This window comes from Nelusetta ayraudi, unplaced genomic scaffold (genome assembly GCF_046127955.1).
Source record: "Nelusetta ayraudi isolate G7.1 ecotype Tasmania unplaced genomic scaffold, CSIRO-AGI_Nayr_v1 ptg000134l, whole genome shotgun sequence".
NCBI classification, from domain to species: domain Eukaryota; kingdom Metazoa; phylum Chordata; class Actinopteri; order Tetraodontiformes; family Monacanthidae; genus Nelusetta; species Nelusetta ayraudi.
The window spans coordinates 655014-673705 of NW_027466184.1; the positions used below are offsets into that span (position 1 = coordinate 655014).

General features: G+C 48.5%; 4 protein-coding genes across 4 annotated transcripts; 3 read left to right on the forward strand and 1 right to left on the reverse strand.

Annotated features, from left to right (window-relative positions):
- Positions 1-653: 653 nt before the first annotated feature.
- On the reverse strand, positions 654-3650 carry LOC142904884 (uncharacterized). Its single transcript, XM_076051259.1, has 2 exons — positions 3191-3650; positions 654-2488 (listed from the first exon to the last, which is right to left on the reverse strand). Exons 1-2 carry the CDS (start codon positions 3360-3362, stop codon positions 882-884), a joined length of 1779 nt encoding a protein of 592 aa, XP_075907374.1. The 5' UTR covers positions 3363-3650; the 3' UTR covers positions 654-881.
- A 1609-nt stretch (positions 3651-5259) lies between these two features.
- LOC142904885 (visual pigment-like receptor peropsin) lies at positions 5260-9246 on the forward strand. The gene is made up of 6 exons (XM_076051260.1): positions 5260-6030; positions 6286-6491; positions 6606-6705; positions 6825-6929; positions 7433-7656; positions 8755-9246. Exons 1-6 carry the CDS (start codon positions 5760-5762, stop codon positions 9244-9246), a joined length of 1398 nt encoding a protein of 465 aa, XP_075907375.1. The 5' UTR covers positions 5260-5759.
- Positions 9247-10373: 1127 nt separating this feature from the next.
- LOC142904978 (actin-binding protein WASF3-like) lies at positions 10374-17107 on the forward strand. The gene is made up of 11 exons (XM_076051418.1): positions 10374-10743; positions 12047-12194; positions 12316-12450; positions 13166-13319; positions 13426-13543; positions 13680-13724; positions 13812-13936; positions 14113-14373; positions 14560-14687; positions 15461-15679; positions 16446-17107. Exons 2-11 carry the CDS (start codon positions 12062-12064, stop codon positions 16607-16609), a joined length of 1482 nt encoding a protein of 493 aa, XP_075907533.1. The 5' UTR covers positions 10374-10743; positions 12047-12061; the 3' UTR covers positions 16610-17107.
- Positions 17108-17324: 217 nt separating this feature from the next.
- LOC142904980 (protein EOLA1) lies at positions 17325-18597 on the forward strand. The gene is made up of 2 exons (XM_076051419.1): positions 17325-17822; positions 18252-18597. Exons 1-2 carry the CDS (start codon positions 17564-17566, stop codon positions 18488-18490), a joined length of 498 nt encoding a protein of 165 aa, XP_075907534.1. The 5' UTR covers positions 17325-17563; the 3' UTR covers positions 18491-18597.
- Positions 18598-18692: the final 95 nt, after the last annotated feature.

Below are 18692 nucleotides of genomic sequence, written 5' to 3' on the forward strand. Positions count from 1 at the left end.
CAGATAGCCGTCGAACGGATGTCCCGCAGTCCCGCTCCGATCGTGCTGTGTTGTGTTTCGGTTTGTTCTGATTGGCTGCCGATGCGTCCTGATGAATCACGGGGGTTGCAGAGGCATGATGGGAACTGAAATGAATGCCTATGAAACTTTGCACCGCGGAATGCGGAGGACACCCGAAAGCCATCAGTCAAAAAACAACTACCTTAAAACTGTACTCGATCCCAATTGTTGTCAATAAATTTAGATTAGTTTCAGCATCAGAGGCCCATAAACAAATGTAAATTTCTTTGTTGCTTGTTGTCAGTAAGACATAATAAGAAAACTCCTACTAAACTTCCCCTAAATTCTTGTGTTTCTTGTTCTCTGGATGTGTTGCAACAAGAGACAAAGTCGTCATGCTGAAACATTCACTTCTGAGCTGGACGGAACACTGGAATGGGTGCAGCATGCGACCAAATGTTGGGTACATTAGTGCTATTGGCTCCTCGATGGAAACAGCATTCTTGTCTACACAGGTGAGGTGGGTACAAGTACAGTGACACTGTACTATTGTTAGCTATTTGAAGAAAATGAAGCACATAGGGAGAAGTGTTTGGGTTTTTTTTTCTTAACAGCGAAAGTGCATGGCCAATAAGGTGAAAGCATATGAAATATCATTTTTGGAGAATTTGAGTTTTTTTCTCGCTTTATTTTGGAATTAATTCCACCACCAATCAATACGGAAAAGCTGTTTTCTGTTAGCTACACTATCTAAGATTTTCAATAAATGGAACAGATGAAAGGCAAGATTGAATGGACCTTCTTTTCTTCTTCTTTTTTTTGAGTTTAGATTGTCACCAACACCACAGAGTGTTTGTTTTGTCCTTAGACTCATGAACATGTCATTGGTCACCTGAAGGTTCAGAGAGCTTCTTCTCCTCAGGTTGAGCTCCAGCTGACTGGTCTGATTGTTCTGACTGAGTTGACTGAGCTGACTGTTCAGACTCGGCTGACTGAGCTGACTTGGCTGACTGTTCTGACTGTTCTGACTGGGCTTGATCAGAGTGGACAAATCTGTTATGCCTGGCCAGTGTGTTGGACTGACTGAAGCTCTGCCCACATATCTTACACACATACGGTTTCTCCCCCGTGTGGATCCTCATGTGGATGTTCAACGCCGTCTTGGTGGCAAAACCTTTCCCGCAGGCCTTGCAGCAGTACGGCTTCTCCCCAGTGTGACTCCTGACATGGTCCCTCAGTTGGGCCGACAGTCTGAACATTTCTCCGCAGGTGGTGCACTGATGCGGTTTCTCCCCCGTGTGGATCCTCATGTGCACGGCCAACTCAAACTTGCGGGTGTAACTTTTCCCGCAGGTGCTGCACTGATACGGCTTCTCCCCCGTGTGGATCCTCATGTGTCTGCCCAGCGCAGCCTTGGAGGTAAAACTTTTTTCGCAGAAGTTGCAGCTGTGCGGCTTGTTTCCAGTGTGGCTCATGGAATGGACGTTCAGCTGGGCCGACCGCCGGAACTGTTTTCCACAGGTGTTACACTGGTGCGGTTTCTCCCCCGTGTGGATCCTCATGTGGATGTTCACCGCGGCCTTGGAGGTGAAACCTTTCTCGCAGAAGTTGCAGCTGTACGGCTTCTCTCCCGTGTGACCCCTGACATGGATGTAGAGGTGCGGCAACCTCGTAAACTCTTTTCCGCAGATGTTACACTGGTGCAGTTTCTCCCCCGTGTGGATCCTCATGTGGATGTTCAAGTAAAACTTGCGGGCAAAATGTTTCCCGCAGACCTGGCAGCTGTACGGCTTCTCTAGACTGTGACTCCTGACGTGTTCCTTCAGGTGGTCCGTCCTCCGGAACTGTTTCCCGCAGACGTTACACTGATGCGGTTTCCCTCCGGTGTGGACTGTCATATGCGCTTTCAAAGTCGACCTGTTCACGAAGACTTCCCCGCAGTCTGCGTAGGAACATGGCGAGAGACCGTGGATCTTCCTCATGTGGGTGGTCAGAACCTTCTCGCTGGAGAAAGCTTTGCTACACACTGTGCAGACGTGGGGCTTCTCTTGGGCCGTGAGGCCTGGGTCTCTGTGTGTCAGCTGCTTGGGGATCAGCTGGGACGGTTCGCCTGTGTTGGCTTCCAAGCCAGTGGGTGGCTGGTGCTGGTGGCCTTCAGCTGCAGGAGCACGTTCAGGCAGCGTGTCCACTCTTCCATCAGGATCCCACAACACAGACTCATCTTTACTTCCCTCATGACCGCAGCTCACTGGGACGTCATCAGACTCCTGCTTCACTTCCTGCAGGTCCTCCTCCTCCATCAGTGGAGGTTCTGGTTTCACCTCAGGGTTCTTCCCCTGGTCCCAGAGCTGATGTTCACTGAGAACCTCCCCGTGCTCCTCCTCCTCCTCCTCCTCCAACTTTTCCTCCTCCACCTCCTCGTCCTGCTCCTCCTTCTTCACATCCTGCTGCTGCTCCTCCCCTTCATACACATGTTGCTGTTCAAACTCTGCAGGGACACAAAGTAAAAGGGAGGAGATTTCAGTTTGAGGATCAACAGAGAAATGAATGGAAGTTTAATGTCTTCGACTATGACTCAGAGCTTGCGTTCACGAACAGTGTTTTTACTGATTGCAAATCATCAGCTCTGGTTTTGCAGTGCACTTTAGAATAAAGAAAATTTGATATTTTATATATCTTTGTTGCTCTCAAGTGCTCCCAAGATTCATGGCAGGAGATCCTGGCGCCTGGATCCTAGTGATGGAGTTGGTTTTCTGTTCGATGCAGGATGCACACTTACTAATCTGTCAATAACATGTAACTCACCCTTTATTCAACTGCTAAAACTCACGTTGTTATTTTCAACAACGATTATTAATAAGCCTGGGCTTTCGGGGACCTATGTGTTTTTTTTTTCAGTATTGATTTCAAATGTCCCGGAAATTGAGCATGTACTGTATGTGTGCAAAAACCGATTTATTTTTCTTTTCTTTTCTTTGGCGTGCACCGGTGGGGCGGGGCCCCCAGGGATTTCTTGCTTGAAGTCCCAAGAGACCTTAGCAACGCCTCTGCTGAAGGCCACTGTCTAACATCATCCGTCCAAGTAGCCACGAGATGCTTTGTGCTGTGCTGTGCAGTGTTGTGCTGTGCTGTGCTGTGCTGTGCTGTGCTGTGCAGTGCAGTGCAGTACTGTGATGTGTTGTGCGTGTACCTATCCGGTGCAACTTGATGTGAGGTCTCCAGACCACATCCAGCTGCCGGCGCTGTCTCTCGATCTCCTCCTCATACTGGGCGACGCTCCGGCGGAAAAGCAAGAAAATTTCCTCCGCAGCGGCTTCGAGTCGCTCAGTGACTGAAAGTCTGAAGGTCTCAGCCGGATTCATCTTCCTCGGTAGCCTCCGAACGGCTGTCGCGCAGTAGTTAGGCTCCGAACCACCAATGGAACGTATAGAAAGCGGTGATGTATTCGAACGACTCGTTCGAAAGACAGATATTTTATTTTTATTTTATTTTTTTCAGCGAACGAACTGAACGGGATCACTTCCTCAACTGATTCGTTGTTTTCTCAGTTGAGTCTTGCTCAACAGCGAGCGTGCAGGTCGGGAGTGGAACTGCAGCGTGATCCGGTCTGCGCATGCGCGGCGAGCCTGCGACGTTGGCACGACAGTGCTGTGATCCTCTGAGAACGATTCGACTGTACAATTCTGTCGCCGTGCGTTCTCGCAGTGCGGTCACCCACAACTGTTTGTTGTTTTTTTCCCCCATCGTCGCTGTACTACTTTCTCCATTCATTTGGATTACCAGCCAAGTTTTTGGTGCGCTTTGAAAAGAATTCAGTGACGCTGCTGACCAGTGCTGCCACCAACTGTTTATTTTACGTAACAACATTTCATTGTGCGCTACTATATGTACCCCATGATAAAATAGACAAATATTTAATTGCAAAAAACGAGAGGTGGCTCTTCGTTGAAAGGAGAACACACACACACACACACACACACACACACACACACACACACACACACACACACTCTTTTTTTAAGATATAGGTTTTAATCTCTTTTGCTCCTCTTTGATATTTTCTTAATTTGTTTCAATTGTTTCTTTTTGTTGTTTTGCACTTGATTTAAAAATAGTTTAATAGGAAAAAAAATACTGAACCACCCAACATATACGACGTGCACACCCTTTTTATTTGTTAATTTGACAGTGGAAATGCACATTCAATAGCCTACAGTAGCCGCTATTATTGGACCAGAAGGAAGACGAAGCAGAACTGCTTTTAGTGATTCAGTCCACTCAAAAGAACTGCTTTTGACATCACTCAAGGTGCTGAGTTGTTGGGCGTGTGGGTGGTACCAGAGGTGAGGGAAAACTGGAGCGTGGGTGTACTGTCAGCCCCAACACATGTGCACTCACCCAGCCACAGGTAAATCGGCCACAGTTGGCTAATAAATTGCAACCAAGGCCACAACTTCATGTCCTCCCACCTTTTAACAGAGAAAACCATTTACACAAAAACAGAAATAAAGGTCATCAGAGGCGACTTGTTTATTTTTTTGTTTTTTTACTCGCAATTTGGGCTAACTTTTTTTTTTTTTAGTTTGTAACAATATGAACGTAGGTCTTCCTCCTGTATTGGAAACTAGTCTTTTTGTGTCTTTTTTGCAACAAACATTGACAGTTCCTGCCAGACCAAAAAAGGACACAATTTAACAATATAGATGTATCGCGTGAATTTTGCACGTAAGAACATATTGTCAGCTTTGAAACACACTGAAACAGAAACAGCCACAATGAATCATCTTTCTGGTGAAACTGCCTCCACCAAAATAAGTTGCACAAAAAGCACTTTGTCTCTTTGTTGTTTCGCGAGATAACGTGATACTGAGTGGCAGCAATGCAGAACAAAGCAACCGCCAGACCGTGTTTGCGAGAACAGTGTGTACCGATACGCTGCAACTTGATGTGTGATTTACAGACCACATCCAGCAGTCGGCGCTGTCTCTCGATCTCCTCCTTCTACTGGACGATGCTCTGGCGGAAAAGTTGGAAAATTTCAGCCGGATTCATCTTACCTGATAATGGATGAATGGATGTCCCTCAGTCCGGGCAGAACGGCCCTATGTAAAGATGGGCGGGGTTATCGTGAGGTCACGATGGTACAAGTTTGTGTTGTAGTACTCGAGATTGGTCTTGGTCTCGAGGACACTTTTTAAGGACCTCGGTCTCGTCTCGGACCCGTAGGCATTTTTACTCGGTCCCTGGATTTTTGTTAGGACTCAGCCAACACCACAATGACAGATAATATCTGGTCATATTTTTCTGTTTTGTTGTCATTTTTCTTTGGTGTATAAAGTCTTGGTCTTGTCTTGGTCTCGAACCCCAAATGTCTTGGTCTTGTCTCGATCTCGATGCTCTCTAGTCTTGATGTCTTGGTCTCGGTTGGTACGGTCTTGACTACAACACTAGTACAAGTACTATACATAAGAAGGGATAGGAATATTATTAAGTATATGATTTAGGCAGGTTGCTATCGAAAGATTCAAGGGGATTTAAAAAAATAAGCACGTCACTTTAGTTATTGTCAAAAGAAGTTAATAATGTGTCTCCTCTCACCTTGTGGTCGAACTGCGGCCTGTGATTTCACTTCCTGTCCCTGTCTAAGGTGTCATTCTGCTGAGAGCCAATAGGGAGAATTTGATTGTCTTTCCCCCAAATTTTATTGACATCATTGAAGGCCCAATACAGAAGAGGAGGGCAGAGCTGGGCTGCTCTCCATGTGGATGATGTCACACAGCAGACAGCGAATGAGCTGTGGCGCCAGTCCCAGGGCTGATCCAAGATCAGGATCAGGTCTAAATCCATCCCAGATTAGCAGCAGTGACGGCGGCAGCTCGCTGCCGTCAACTGTCTTGCCTCCACTCCCATCTGCCATGTCCGTCACCAGCGCCACCTGGAGGAACCAGAGCTTCATTCTGGGAGGGGGCAGAGACCCCCCTCTGTCCGACCAGGGAGAGACCATCATTGGCATTTACCTGCTGCTGCTGGGTGGGTCCATTTCCTTACGCATGCACACACACACACACACACACACACACACACACACACACACACACACATACACACACATGCACATACACTTGGATGGGTTGGGCTTTGGGTCTCAATCCTTCTAGAGACCCCAGTCTCAACTCCAGACTCCAAGTTAGTTGTTAGCAATTAGCCTAGGTGCAGTTGTCTGCTGGAATGGAATGAATGAATGAATGACACCCGGCCCCTCTGTCGCCCCGCATGCCCCTGCAGGGTGGCTGTCCTGGTTCGGGAACAGCATTGTGCTCTTCATCCTGTTCCGGCAGAAGGCAACGCTGCAGCCCACCGACTACCTGACCTTTAACCTGGCCGTGTCCGACGCCAGCATCTCCGTGTTTGGCTACTCCAGAGGCATCATAGAGATCTTCAATGTCTTCCAGGACAGCGGATACCTCATCTCCTCCATCTGGACCTGCCAGGTCAAGAGTCTTCTCACCTGTCCTCACATGTCTTCTCGCCTACCTTACTTGTCCCCCCCCCGAATCTCCCTAGTTTGTTAATGACCTTGTGATTCCTCCTCACCGGGCCTCCAGGTGGACGGCTTCTTCACGTTGGTGTTCGGTCTGAGCAGCATCAACACGTTGACGGTGATCAGCGTCACCCGCTACATCAAAGGATGTCACCCCAACCAAGGTGAGACCAACTGTAACCTGACCCATCAGCAGGGGCAAACACAGTGCCACCTGCCCGTCCCTCTCTTGGCACTAGAGGGTGGCGTCTGTGTGCTGACGGAGGTGACTTGTGTGTTTCAGCGCGATACATCAGCCGCACCTCCGTCTCCGTCGCTCTACTGCTCATTTGGATCAACGCCGCCTTCTGGTCCGGAGTACCACTGCTTGGCTGGGGAAGCTACAAAGGTTAGGAGTAGCCTTAAAGGTTAGGTGTGCATTATTTGTAGATTTTGAGAAGAAACAGCAACATCAACTGGTTAAATTTGGGATGGCAGCCTTCTTTCATTCATCCTCCCTCTCCCAAGCTTGCCAGTGAGCTACTGTGGCCTGCGCACACAAACCTAGATACCTCGTCCACCCTAAATACAAAAAAAAGTTCATCAGGCGACCTGACTTGTCATATATATATATATACTGTATGTATACAAATATACATATATATATATATATATATATATATATATATATATACATATGGTATAACAGCATGAAAACCAAATTACTTTTATTGTACTGTGAGCATATGCTTTTATTGATATATTTAAGGGCAGTATATTAATATTATATTAAGCTTTCACTAGTATAAAAATGATAAATCAAGCCATATTTTACACACTGGACCTTTAACTGTATCAACTTGTCGCCGCCCCCTGCATCTGCTGATGCTCCACCCCTGCCCCCCGCTGTAGATCGAGGGTATGGCACCTGTGAGATCGACTGGGCCAAGGCGAGCTACTCACCCGTGCACCGCTCCTACATCATCTCCATCCTGGTGTGCTGCTTCGTCGTGCCAGTACTCATCATGCTCTTCTGCTACGTCTCCATCATCAACACTGTGAAGCGCGGCAACGCCCTGTCAGCAGGGGGCGACCTCACCGACCGCCAGAGGAAGATCGAGAGGGATGTCACCGTTGTGAGTCTTTGGCCATTAGCCACATTAGCACACTGCCAGAGTAACGGAAATCTTACCGCCTCTTGCTGGCTGTGTACACTCCTCCTCCTCCTCCTCCTCCAGCTGCTTGTCCTCCACTTTGACCTTTTAGGCTATGTCCAATAGCATCCCCAACTCACTATGTAGTCACAAAATAGGGGCTATTCTGTAGTGGTGCCCGAATCCTGAGTAAACATCAGTATTTACTATATAGTCCACACAACGTATGTCACAATGCATCGCTAAAAGTAGTGGACAATGGTGATGTCAAATGCAGTTCATTTGAAAGAACTGAATCATTAGAATCAGTTCACTAAAAAGATTTGTTCAAAATATTTGTTCAGTGCTTGGAGGAAGCCCTGACTGCGTACTGCATGCTTTCTGACTGATACCATACCTCCCACCCCATCATGGTTGAGTCATGAACAGGTGCCATTTAGCTCCAGAAGTGTAAACATTGTTTACTAAACAACACCCATGACAAAGTTTTCAGATATAAATTTAGTTTATTTGCAAGTCATGCAGTGAATTTTCAGATGCAATAATGAAACGCACACACACACACACACACAAACTTTCGGTGTCTCGATATTATGCTATTTGTCTAATTTAAAATCTGTCAAATTTATAATGAGAGATTTATAGCAGCACTGTTGCTTCATAAAATTGACATTTAATGGCAGCACAGGTCGGTTGCTTCACAGTTTCCTCGGCTTTCTTTGCAAAGCGCAGCAAAAGCAAGCCGGCAAGTCGTGGGCGTTCAGTGAGCGAAGCAATAACTGTTTCTCAGTGCCATCTGCTGTATGACTTTCTTGTTCGTTAAGAAATTCTCACTCACTAGCTCGCAGCACGACCACGTTTCGCTAATGAATGCACTTCACAGTTGGCTACATAGAACTGCCTACATAGGGAGTAGGGAACTAGTGATCACAGCTGATGCTACCATGCTAACTGCGAATGCTAGCAAACGACAGAAGCTAAACCGGTTAGCTAAGCTAACCAAGAGACTTGGGAGGCGGGGGGGCCTCGTAAGGTGAGTGAGCACCTATTTTTTCTTTTTATGTGTGTCACCCCCTGCAGGTGTCCATCGTCATCTGCACCGCCTTCATTTTGGCGTGGTCCCCGTACGCCGTGGTGTCCATGTGGTCGGCCTGGGGCTTCCACGTGCCCAACCTCACCAGCATCTTCACCCGCCTGTTTGCCAAATCAGCCAGCTTCTACAACCCCCTCATCTACTTTGGCCTCAGCTCCAAGTTTCGCAAAGACGTGGCCGTGCTGCTGCCGTGCACTCGCGACGCCAAGGACACAGTCAAGCTGAGGCGCTTCAAGGCAAAGGCCGACGGCCACGGCCGCAACGCTCAAGGAGGCGGGGTCAGATTCAAGGTCCCTCTCAACCGAACGGAGAGGTACCCTCCTTGGAACCAGCTTCAGCAGACCCTCAGTCCGGACCCCGGACCGGGGAGTCCAGTGGGTCTCGGCACACCGCCTCCCCCTGCCAGCAGGGAGGTCTTCTACATCGACGTGGCCCGGCCCTCGGACAGTGGGCCAGAGTATCTATGTGAGAGACTGTGAAGAACCCCGAGTGGGACCAAAAGGTAAAACCTGGACAAAGTCGCGGACCAACATTGATATTTATGAAAGAAAAAAAAAAATCTTCCTCCAGATATGTGAACCTTTTTATATGGACCCAAACAAGTTTTGCTTCAAAACTGAAGATGGAACAAGCAAAGCTTAATACAATTAATAACTTAATATTGCACATGCAAAATCAAATTTCAAATAAAAAAAAAAACTCATCGCATGCCTCTTTTTTATTCATTTATTTGCAGCTAATGAAGTCACAATAATATCCTTCAGTGAATGTCCAGTCCTGATTGATGCACCAAAATACCAGTAGAGCATTCTGGGATTTGTAGTATTAGCGGTATATGTGCTGTATAATACCAGCTGGCCAGCTCTACAGTACTGTAGTAGTGATTTTGTATTTCCTCACAGGCCAAAATATAATGACACCGCAGGCCACATTTGGCCCACAGGCCATGGTTTGATACCTATGATGCAGCGGGTCAGCAGGTTAACAGTGACAGACGATGCGGCGATCAGGCTCATCCTGATGGCGTCGGGGTCGGTTGCAAAACAGCAGGTCGGCGCAGACGGTAAAGTGAGCTCAGCTACGTCAACGTGTTCTTCCCTAAAACTCCTTGTTTTGATTTTTAACAATGGGAAACTAGTTATTGACTCACATGGATTCGGTCAGGGGTGGGTTAACTTTTTGACTGGTGGGCCACTGTGGGTTGTAAAATGGGGGGCAGATGGATGGAGCGTTTTGGTGACCCACCTCATGGGAGGAAAAAGCATTTATGAGGGATATCTAGAAAATGGACAAAAGCAAAGTTACAATGAAATGTCTTGGAAGCCCCACAGCATTTAGCTCTTTATTGAAATAACTCTTAAAACACTGGGGGGGAAAAAATCATGAAATGCAGCTATTATATTACTTATTGACTGTTAATATCATTTCTTCAACTTTAGTGGGTCGGATTAAAAAAGTTTAACGAGCCATAGTTTGCCCACGCCTGAATTAGAGACTGGTTGACTCTCAGCTGCTGTGGCCTTTGAAGTCTCGTTATCAGTAGAGAGGGGGGGGATTCTGCTAGTTTGTCTGATGAAAATTAATAAATGTGACGTCATCATTTCCAACTGTCTCGCGCAGCTCTGTGGCCTGCGCACTGACATGTCAGGTTTTTTTTTTAGTAGCCCCGCCCCCTAATGGAAACGGGAGGAGCGTGCGACGCCAGACGCAGGGTTTGAACACCCGGCAGCGCGTTGCCGATGATTTTCTCATTAACAAGCATCAACATGGAAATATCAGCGGCCGTGATTTCTCCTTTTTTTTTCCCCCTGGAGGATTCTTTTTTAAATGAGCTGTGAGCACTTCATCATCGCGAGCCCCTCCTCCCAGCATCCTCCCGGCTCGGAGGTCTGAGGAGCCGCCAGACGCAGCAGAACCAGCGAGCCGAACCCTGAACCAGGACCAGGATCAAGACCAGGACCCGAACCCTTCCCGCGGTGAGTCCATCAATCCGACTCTGACTCTGATCGCGTTGACATTCTAATTAATTTTTTTTTTTAAATAAATCATGTCAGTCAGAGAACGGCAACCCCGATCGATCCGCGCGGTCCAACGGTGACAGATCAGGCTGATTGTGACGTCATCCAGCGTCTCCCCCTCATACCTCTCGCTGTGGACAGTTGATTAGATGATGGATAGATCGGCGTTCGAACAAGGAGTGCACGCGCGCACACACGCGAGGTGCATTACGTCATATTGCGTTGTGTATGAGCTTGCGTGCTTGTGTGTGTGTGTGTGTGTGTGTGTGTGTGTGTGTGTGTGGGCGCGCGTGGGGTGGAGGGGGCGGGGGGGGCTCGGTGCGAAACGTTGTGACCACGTGATCTGTGAGGCTGGTCACGTGATACGTGACTATGATTAGCGCCACCTACTGACCGGATTCCAGCGCATCGTCTGCTGTCACGCTGTCGCCGAATATTTCCGTCGTCGCAGCTCTGAGGGGGTGGTTAGCCATCTAGCTTAGCATGTAGCGACAGGATGCCAAGCTAGGTGGCTAAGGCTAACCGCCAGGTACTGGCAGCTTGTCCGCCCAACAGAATGACACACGTGCCTTTGCAGGTTGAACCCTTGTCTCGTCTGCCGCCGCTCCAATCTTGACCGACTCTGTGTGTGTGTGTGTGTGTGTGTGTGTGTGTGTGTGCGCGCAAGTGATGTGGAGGCTGTTGCCATAGTGATTACTATCACGTGCGCACAGCTGCACCCAGTGGCCAAGGCAGGGACTGCACCATGTCAGCCGTCATCATTTTGGTCATAGATAGATAGATAGATAGATAGATAGATAGATAGATAGATAGATAGATAGATATTTTCCAAACTATAGTGTAAAAAGAAATAAAAGTATGGCATAAATTTTAAACTAGAGATAAAAAATAATATAACATAAAAAAAGATCTGCTTCCTGAATATAAATATATACACATATATATAATATATGTACATTGCAGTTGTGCATAATGATAGTGTGGGTCATACAGTTGTGCAATGGGGTAGTTTGTGTACACTTAAAACAAGAGAGAGAGATTGCTATGTATGAGAGAGAGAGAGAGAGAGATTGTCATGAAAGAGAGGGAGAGTGAAAGAGAGACTGTCATGTAGAAGAGAGAGGGATTGTCAAGAAATATTTGACCACTGTGACGCGGCACGCTAGTGTACTGTGAGATAATGTCAGGTGTGCTGTGAAAAATGTCACTTAATTGGTCTAAAAAAAAAGCCCCCCCTCCACCCTCTTTCAATCCCTTGCAGGTGAGCCCGACAGCCATGCCTCTGGTGAAGCGGATCATCGAGCCTCGCTTCCTGTGCCGCGGGGCCCTGCCTGATGGGGTCGCCAGTGAGCTGGAGTGCGTCACCAACAGCACCCTGGCAGCCGTCATGAAGCAGCTGGGCGGCCTGAGTGAGTTTTGGTCTCCAGGTTTCCAGTCTTGTCGAGGTCTCGTGTCAATGTCATGTGGTCTGGTGCAGCGCCCGCTGCTGGCTGACAAGTGGTGCTGCGTCTCCCCCCCCACCCCCCGCAGGCCGACACGCTGAGGACATCTTCAGCGAGCTGTTCATTGAGGCCAACAGCTTCTCGGCGAGGATGAGCAGCCTGCAGGAGCGCGTCGACCTTCTGGCCGTCAAGGTCACACAGCTGGACTCCACCGTGGAGGAAGGTAGGCTCCGCCCACCATCAGCTGACTAGCTTCGCCCACCGCCGAAGCCACTGACTGCTTGACAGAGGGTGCCAGAGCAGGAGCAGATGGATGGAGTGTTTTCGGCACTAACCCACACTATTTACTTCTTTACTGAAACAGCTCTTAAATAACAGAAAAAAAAATATGAAATACAGCTATTTTATGACTCATTTACTATTAAATATAATTTCTAAAAGTTTGGTGGGCCAGATTAAAAAGCTTAACGGGCCACATATGGGCCATATGTGGCGTTGATTGCCCATGGCTGCCATAGAGAATCACACTTACTCACTCCTTCATATAGGTGACCTAGTCAAGCGAAACGTATTTTCTGGAGCATTAAAACTCACAATTAAAAGTAGGAGACTAAGGCCACCGATACTGTCAAAACATACAAGTAACATTAGATTTTAAGATCAAATTCTTGTCCAAACTGGTCCAATTAGCTGCGCATTGTCACAGATTCGTACGAGGGACCAACGAGACAAAACAAACAACTGAACTATCAAGTTACTAAACATTTTAAACTCAACTTAACTAAAGAGGCCTTTCGGAGGAGAGGCACAACGTCTTCAAGATTGCAAGAACAGTCCAGTCCAGTTGCCCCAACTTAACCCTTCAACTTTAAGATGACTGAGAACCTTGAGCGACACATTAGGCCTTGCTGGCCCTGACGGCCCACCACTGTCTCCAGTGTCCCTGCAGGATATCAACATGAGAAAAGCCTTCAGGAGCAGTACCATCCAGGACCAGCAGGTGGTGTCGCGGAGCTCCATCCTCAACCCTGTGCTGGAGATGTACCAGCGCTGCGACAAGCCACCGCCCCTCAACATCCTGACACCCTACAGGTAGACGGGTGGACACTACCTCCACCGTGGTCGGTGCCTCTGATTGGACCACCAACACCGCGTGACCTGTGTGTGTGTGTGTGTGTGTGTGTGTGTGTGTGCGCAGAGACGACAAGAAGGACGGTCTGAAGTTCTACACTGACCCATCGTACTTCTTCAGTCTGTGGAAGGAGAAGATGCTGCAGGCCACTGAAAACAAACGCAAAGAGAAGAGACGGCAGAAGGTCCCGGCCCCTGGCCCCCACTTCCCTCTCATCCCCCCCGACCCTTTGTCATACCCCCTCACCCCTGCCAACCCCCTGAGCCCCCTCCTCAAGGTTGTTGTGTTTTTGTTCTTTTCTTTCTTTGTCCTCCTCACAGGAGCAGAAGCACGTGGAGGAGTCTTCAGGACGGGAGGTGAAGAAGGTGAGTTCCACTTCCTGTTTCTGTGACTGCAGTTCTTTTTTTTTTTCTTTTTGTCTTTTAATGGTGACCTTCTGCTTCCTGCCGAAGGTTCGAAAGGCTCGCAACAGGCGTCAGGAGTGGAGCCTGATGGCGTACGACAAGGAGCTGCGGCCGGACGCCCGCGTGACGCCGTCGCCGTACCAGACCTCCGATGGCTCCGTGTCACCTGACAGGTAGCGGCGCCTTGCCCGGCAACCTTCCCTACCCTCACCTCCCACCTTCTGACCTTCTACAACCTGTCACAGTGACCGATGGCCTTCAGATTTTTTCCTTGACTGTTACAAAAAAAAAGTCAACAACGGAAAATATTTGGTTCACGTGACCTCTGGTTCCACGTGCCGCCCGCTAGGTCGGTAATGTCCGACGACTCGTCACACCACCACGACGCCCAGGGGCATGATGGGAAGGAGCACGTGGCCCTGGCAGCAGGTGGGACTGGTCAGACCCAGTCACTGGACAGAGCCCTGCGGCCCGCTTCCGCCGCCGTCACCGCGGCAACAACCAGGCAGCACTCACTGGGCCGCAACCAGCCGCATCACCATCATCAGCCCGGCCCGGCCGGCTCGGCCAATCAGAACGCAGCTCGGACTGTCCCTGTCAAGGAAGCCAGGTAACACGCGTGAACACAGACACACACACATGCCGTACGCATACGGTATATACCGTATGTACTCTCTATACATACCATATATAGAGGGTATACATGGGTATACCACATAAACCCTGCACTACACCACTGCACACACTCACACTCACACACATGTATCTCTGACCTCTGACCTCTTTCCCTCCTCAGCGAGCATCAGATACCGCCCGCCCCTCCACCCCCTCCTCCTCTGATGCCATCAGCCTTCTACAGTAACTCCTCCCACAAGGCTGCCACAGCTGCGCCCCTGCACCCTGCGGCTGCTCCCAGTAACCAGGGTAACGGTTGATTTTCCCAATTTGGCTGTTTGGCTGATAATGTCAAACTAACCACGAGGCTAGCATGGGGATGGGATGGGGACAATGGTGCTGTTCTGCAGCCGTCCACCAGGGGGCTGACAGCTATTCAGGGATCACATCATGTCATATTACAGTGGTTCTCAACTGGTGGAGTAAGGACCCACATTTTTTTCTTTATTCTAAAGTCACAACCCAAATTTATTCCACAGTGCTCAAATTTATTCTACAAAAATAAAAACGCTAGCCTGCTTTCTATCAAGTCTCGGAAATAAATTATCGGAATTATTGAGTTGAATTGCGCATCCAGCACCTAGAGCACAAGACACTTACCAAGTGTCCTGCCATTTTTTTCAATTTTTTTTTTAATTACTGTTTCTCGAATGTGGGGTTGGGGGGCGGGGTGATAATCTGTATGTGTTTGGGAGGAGGCGGGTGGATTTTCCTTATTCTTATTTTACTTTAATCGTTGTCAAGCACCTTGGGTTGCATTTTTTTTGTACGAAAGGTGCTATACAAATAAAAGTTGATTTGATTAGATTTGATCCTGCAAAATAAATGCCCAACATAAATACATATAATTTGAAATAAACTCCCCATGAAGCTGCGACCCAATCAAAACAGCTTTGCAACCCACTTTCGGGTTGCGACCCACCAGTTGAGAAACGCCATCATGTTTTATCATATTATTATTATTGTGGGCGTGTCCCCAAAAGACACAATTATTAGCATGTTGTTTTGTCTTTCACCTCCAGGGGGCGCAGCGAACCCCTCTCAACCCTACAGTCCATCCCCTCCGCCACCTCCTCCAGCGAACTACATCCCCTCTGCCTCCCAGCCTGGAGGCCAGGCCCCACCCCCCTCCACTGCTGCCCCTATGCTGCCCCCAGTGGCTGATGGCAGGAAGGTGCCCGGAGGCCCGAACATGCCGATCAACGACGCCCGCAGTGACCTGCTGGCGGCGATACGCAGAGGTCAGACCTCATGCTCAGCTGAGCAGTTGATGCAGTTTATGGGGGACAAATCATCCCATTCTTATGGTTGCTGTGTACTTTGCTGTTTGTAATTATCTATTATTTCTTGTTGGGGCCGCCTAAAATAGTTAAATGTAATAGTGGTTATACTTAAAAGTATAGAATAAAGTATATAAGAATAAACAGGGGGTGGTTTAGGAAACAAATTAGTTCTCCTTGTGACAGCACCACCCAGAGAGAGTAGTGCAGCACACTAGGAAGTGCACTTCCTCGTGGGAACTAGCTCAGAGCTAACGTAAGCACGCAGCACACCTAAAACAGTCAGACATCAGTGAGACATGTTGTCCGAAACAGATTCTCTTCTCACTTCAACATGTTTTGATGTGTGAATTTCAAACACTTGCTGACAATTGTAACTATCGGACTGGAGATTTGCATTTCATGCTGGCAATAGTATCAACTTTTCTGTGTTGTTGTGGACAATCACAATTTAACCGTCATGCATTCTGTCTGCAGGATAAAAGAACATAAAATATTGCTATAGGTGTGAAGTAAAATAGAAATAAAAAAGTAGAATGACATGTGCTATACCACACAAAAGAAACCACTAAAATATGTTAAAATATAAAAATATAAAAATGTTAATTTTGTTCAAGTGGCCCTGAAACAGCGATTATGAGACGGCTTATCTGCAAGCTGCTTTCAAGGCTGAGGGCTGGAGGCTAACTGGCTAAAGCGAACGGTCATTTGTGGTTGTGGTCTGCAGGGATCCAGCTGAGGAAGGTTCAGGAGCAGCGAGAGCAGGAAGAGGCCAAGAAACGGGAGCCCACAGGAAATGATGTGGCCACCATCTTGTCACGACGCATCGCTGTGGAGTACAGCGACTCAGAGGAGGAGTCGGAACCTGAGGACCAGGATTGGTCTGACTGAGAGGGGCCGGGGTTGGGGACGGGTACAGCCTAGTCCTGGTCACCTGACAGCTGCCAAACAGAAATAAGGAAATCACATCGCAGTGTCAAGGACGATCGGTCATCGTCGCTCTGTATCTTTATTTAACCTCAACTGACTTCCTCTGACACAGTCGTTTTGCTCATTTTCACAAAATGTTAAAAAAAAAAATGTTTGAATTGATGTGTTCCTGCTGAGGCTAACGGGGGCCAACGCATTGTAGGTTGTGTGTGACGTCACTGTGCTGCACATCAATCAATCAAGTGTGACTTATGGAATCAAAGCTTATTTGCCAAACTAGTGGGAGGGGGTGGGGAGCGGGTGAACGTGTTTGCCTCCGTATGTGACTGGTTGTTCCTATTATTATTATTGATATTGGTTATTGATCTTGTATGTAGTCGCTGTGTGACCTGCATGCTGATGGACTAAATGTGTCTCCAAGAGAAACTTTATGAACCAAACGAGCGGGTGAGTCGTGTTTGTTGTCACTGAAAACACATCAGGTCCGTCCAACAGGGAGCAGCAGCAGACTCGTTCCGCCAGCAGCAGCAGCAGAAGAAGCAACAGCGGGTTTGTGTGTGTGTGTGTTGGGGGGGTTCGGTATCGGTAGCACGGTGCACCAAATTTCGCGCAAGCAGAGGCCGGTATTGTGTTCTAACGTCACTTCCGGTAGAGGTTCAGGCTCTTTTTTCACTGATTTGCTCGGTCGCTCATTGATCGATCAGCGGAAGGAGACGGACAGATCGACCAGCGTTACGTCATCACTAAGCGACGCTTTACTCTCTTCCAAAAAGCGGACCCGCCGCCCCCTGGGGAAATGCGCAGAATCTTCGAGAATGGAACCGAAAACTGAAGATTTTTATTTTCTCACGGGAAGTTGAACCCCTCTTCACTTCCGGAGTTCCCGCCGGCTTCGGCCCTGCCTGTTTGGCCGGTATGTCCGTGCAGGTGTGGTGCCTGTCTTTCCGCCAGCCGTACGCCGGCCTGGTGCTGAACGGGGTGAAGACGGTGGAGAGTCGCTGGAGGCCGCTGCTGGCACCGCTGCACAACAAAACCCTGGCGATTCACATCGCCCGGCGGGACTGGGAAGGGCAAGAGTGGCGAGCGATGCTCGGCGGCCCGCTTGGCCTGGATCCGGGCCAGATAGAGGCGCTGCTGGAGTCCGGGGAGAGGTTCGGTCGCGGGGTGCTGGCAGGTCGGTGTCTCGGTCCAGTCAGTGACAGCGTACGCACTTCACATCGTGCCCCTGTAACTCCCGTGATACATCAGGACGCACTGATGCACAGCCACACGTACCACGCAGTGACGTCACGATGTGCAATCAACTATTTTCTGGCCTTTATATATAGTAAATGTATTTTTAAAAGACAATTACTGTACAATCTGCAATACAAAGACTTACTATGAGTCGTCCAGTTAAAGGCGTTTATTTTTGTTTTGTTATGGGGAAAAGGTTTTTGTTTTTTTGTTCCAGTATCTTGAGTGCCCACTGGGAAGGAAAATACAAATCAGTGTGTCACCATATTGCCAGTCCGGTATTCAGTTTTCATAATCCATCCATGGTTGCAACCAAGCTCCAGGTGAAGTAAAATGTGTCACGTGACTCCCACCGCTCTCTCTCCAGGGTTGGTGGATGTGGGCGAGACCTGGCAGTGCCCCGCCCAGCTGCAGGCGGAGGAGCTACACGAGCTAGAGCGAGCTGCTGTTCTCACCGGGCTGCAAGAGAAGCACCTGACCTACCTGGCCAACCCCCGTTGGCTAAAGGAGCCAATAAGCATGCCAGGAGGGAGGGACCTGTGGAGTACTGAGATTGATGTGGAGCTGCTGCCAGATGAAATCAAACCAGGCCTTCTGTCATTCTAGCGGGCTAGCATGTCAACAGCACGACAAGTGCTCTTTGCCAAGTGAATTGGACAATAAACTTGTTTTGTAACTTTTTTTTTTTAATAAAAGGTATATTTTTCTGAAAACTTGCTTTCACACCTTTTCATTCAGTGAGACCAAGTTTGTTTTTTCTCCTTTTCATCTGTTCATACTGAGGGGGCTGGCAAGATGATAACAGTCA

Excerpts from the sequence above, each read along its gene's own strand:
- LOC142904980 (XM_076051419.1), top strand. The coding sequence starts at position 17,564 with ATGTCCGTGCAGGTGTGGTGCCTGTCTTTCCGCCAGCCGTACGCCGGC. Across the intron at positions 17,823-18,251 it reads CGGTCGCGGGGTGCTGGCAG|GGTTGGTGGATGTGGGCGAG; the intron begins GTCGGTGTCTCG and ends CTCTCTCTCCAG.
- LOC142904978 (XM_076051418.1), top strand. The coding sequence starts at position 12,062 with ATGCCTCTGGTGAAGCGGATCATCGAGCCTCGCTTCCTGTGCCGCGGG. Across the intron at positions 12,451-13,165 it reads GGACTCCACCGTGGAGGAAG|TGTCCCTGCAGGATATCAAC; the intron begins GTAGGCTCCGCC and ends CACTGTCTCCAG. Across the intron at positions 13,320-13,425 it reads AACATCCTGACACCCTACAG|AGACGACAAGAAGGACGGTC; the intron begins GTAGACGGGTGG and ends GTGTGTGCGCAG.
- LOC142904884 (XM_076051259.1), bottom strand. The coding sequence starts at position 3,362 with ATGAATCCGGCTGAGACCTTCAGACTTTCAGTCACTGAGCGACTCGAA. Across the intron at positions 2,489-3,190 it reads CATCAAGTTGCACCGGATAG|AGTTTGAACAGCAACATGTG; the intron begins GTACACGCACAA and ends GTGTCCCTGCAG.
- LOC142904885 (XM_076051260.1), top strand. The coding sequence starts at position 5,760 with ATGTGGATGATGTCACACAGCAGACAGCGAATGAGCTGTGGCGCCAGT. Across the intron at positions 6,031-6,285 it reads CATTTACCTGCTGCTGCTGG|GGTGGCTGTCCTGGTTCGGG; the intron begins GTGGGTCCATTT and ends ATGCCCCTGCAG. Across the intron at positions 6,492-6,605 it reads CCTCCATCTGGACCTGCCAG|GTGGACGGCTTCTTCACGTT; the intron begins GTCAAGAGTCTT and ends CCGGGCCTCCAG.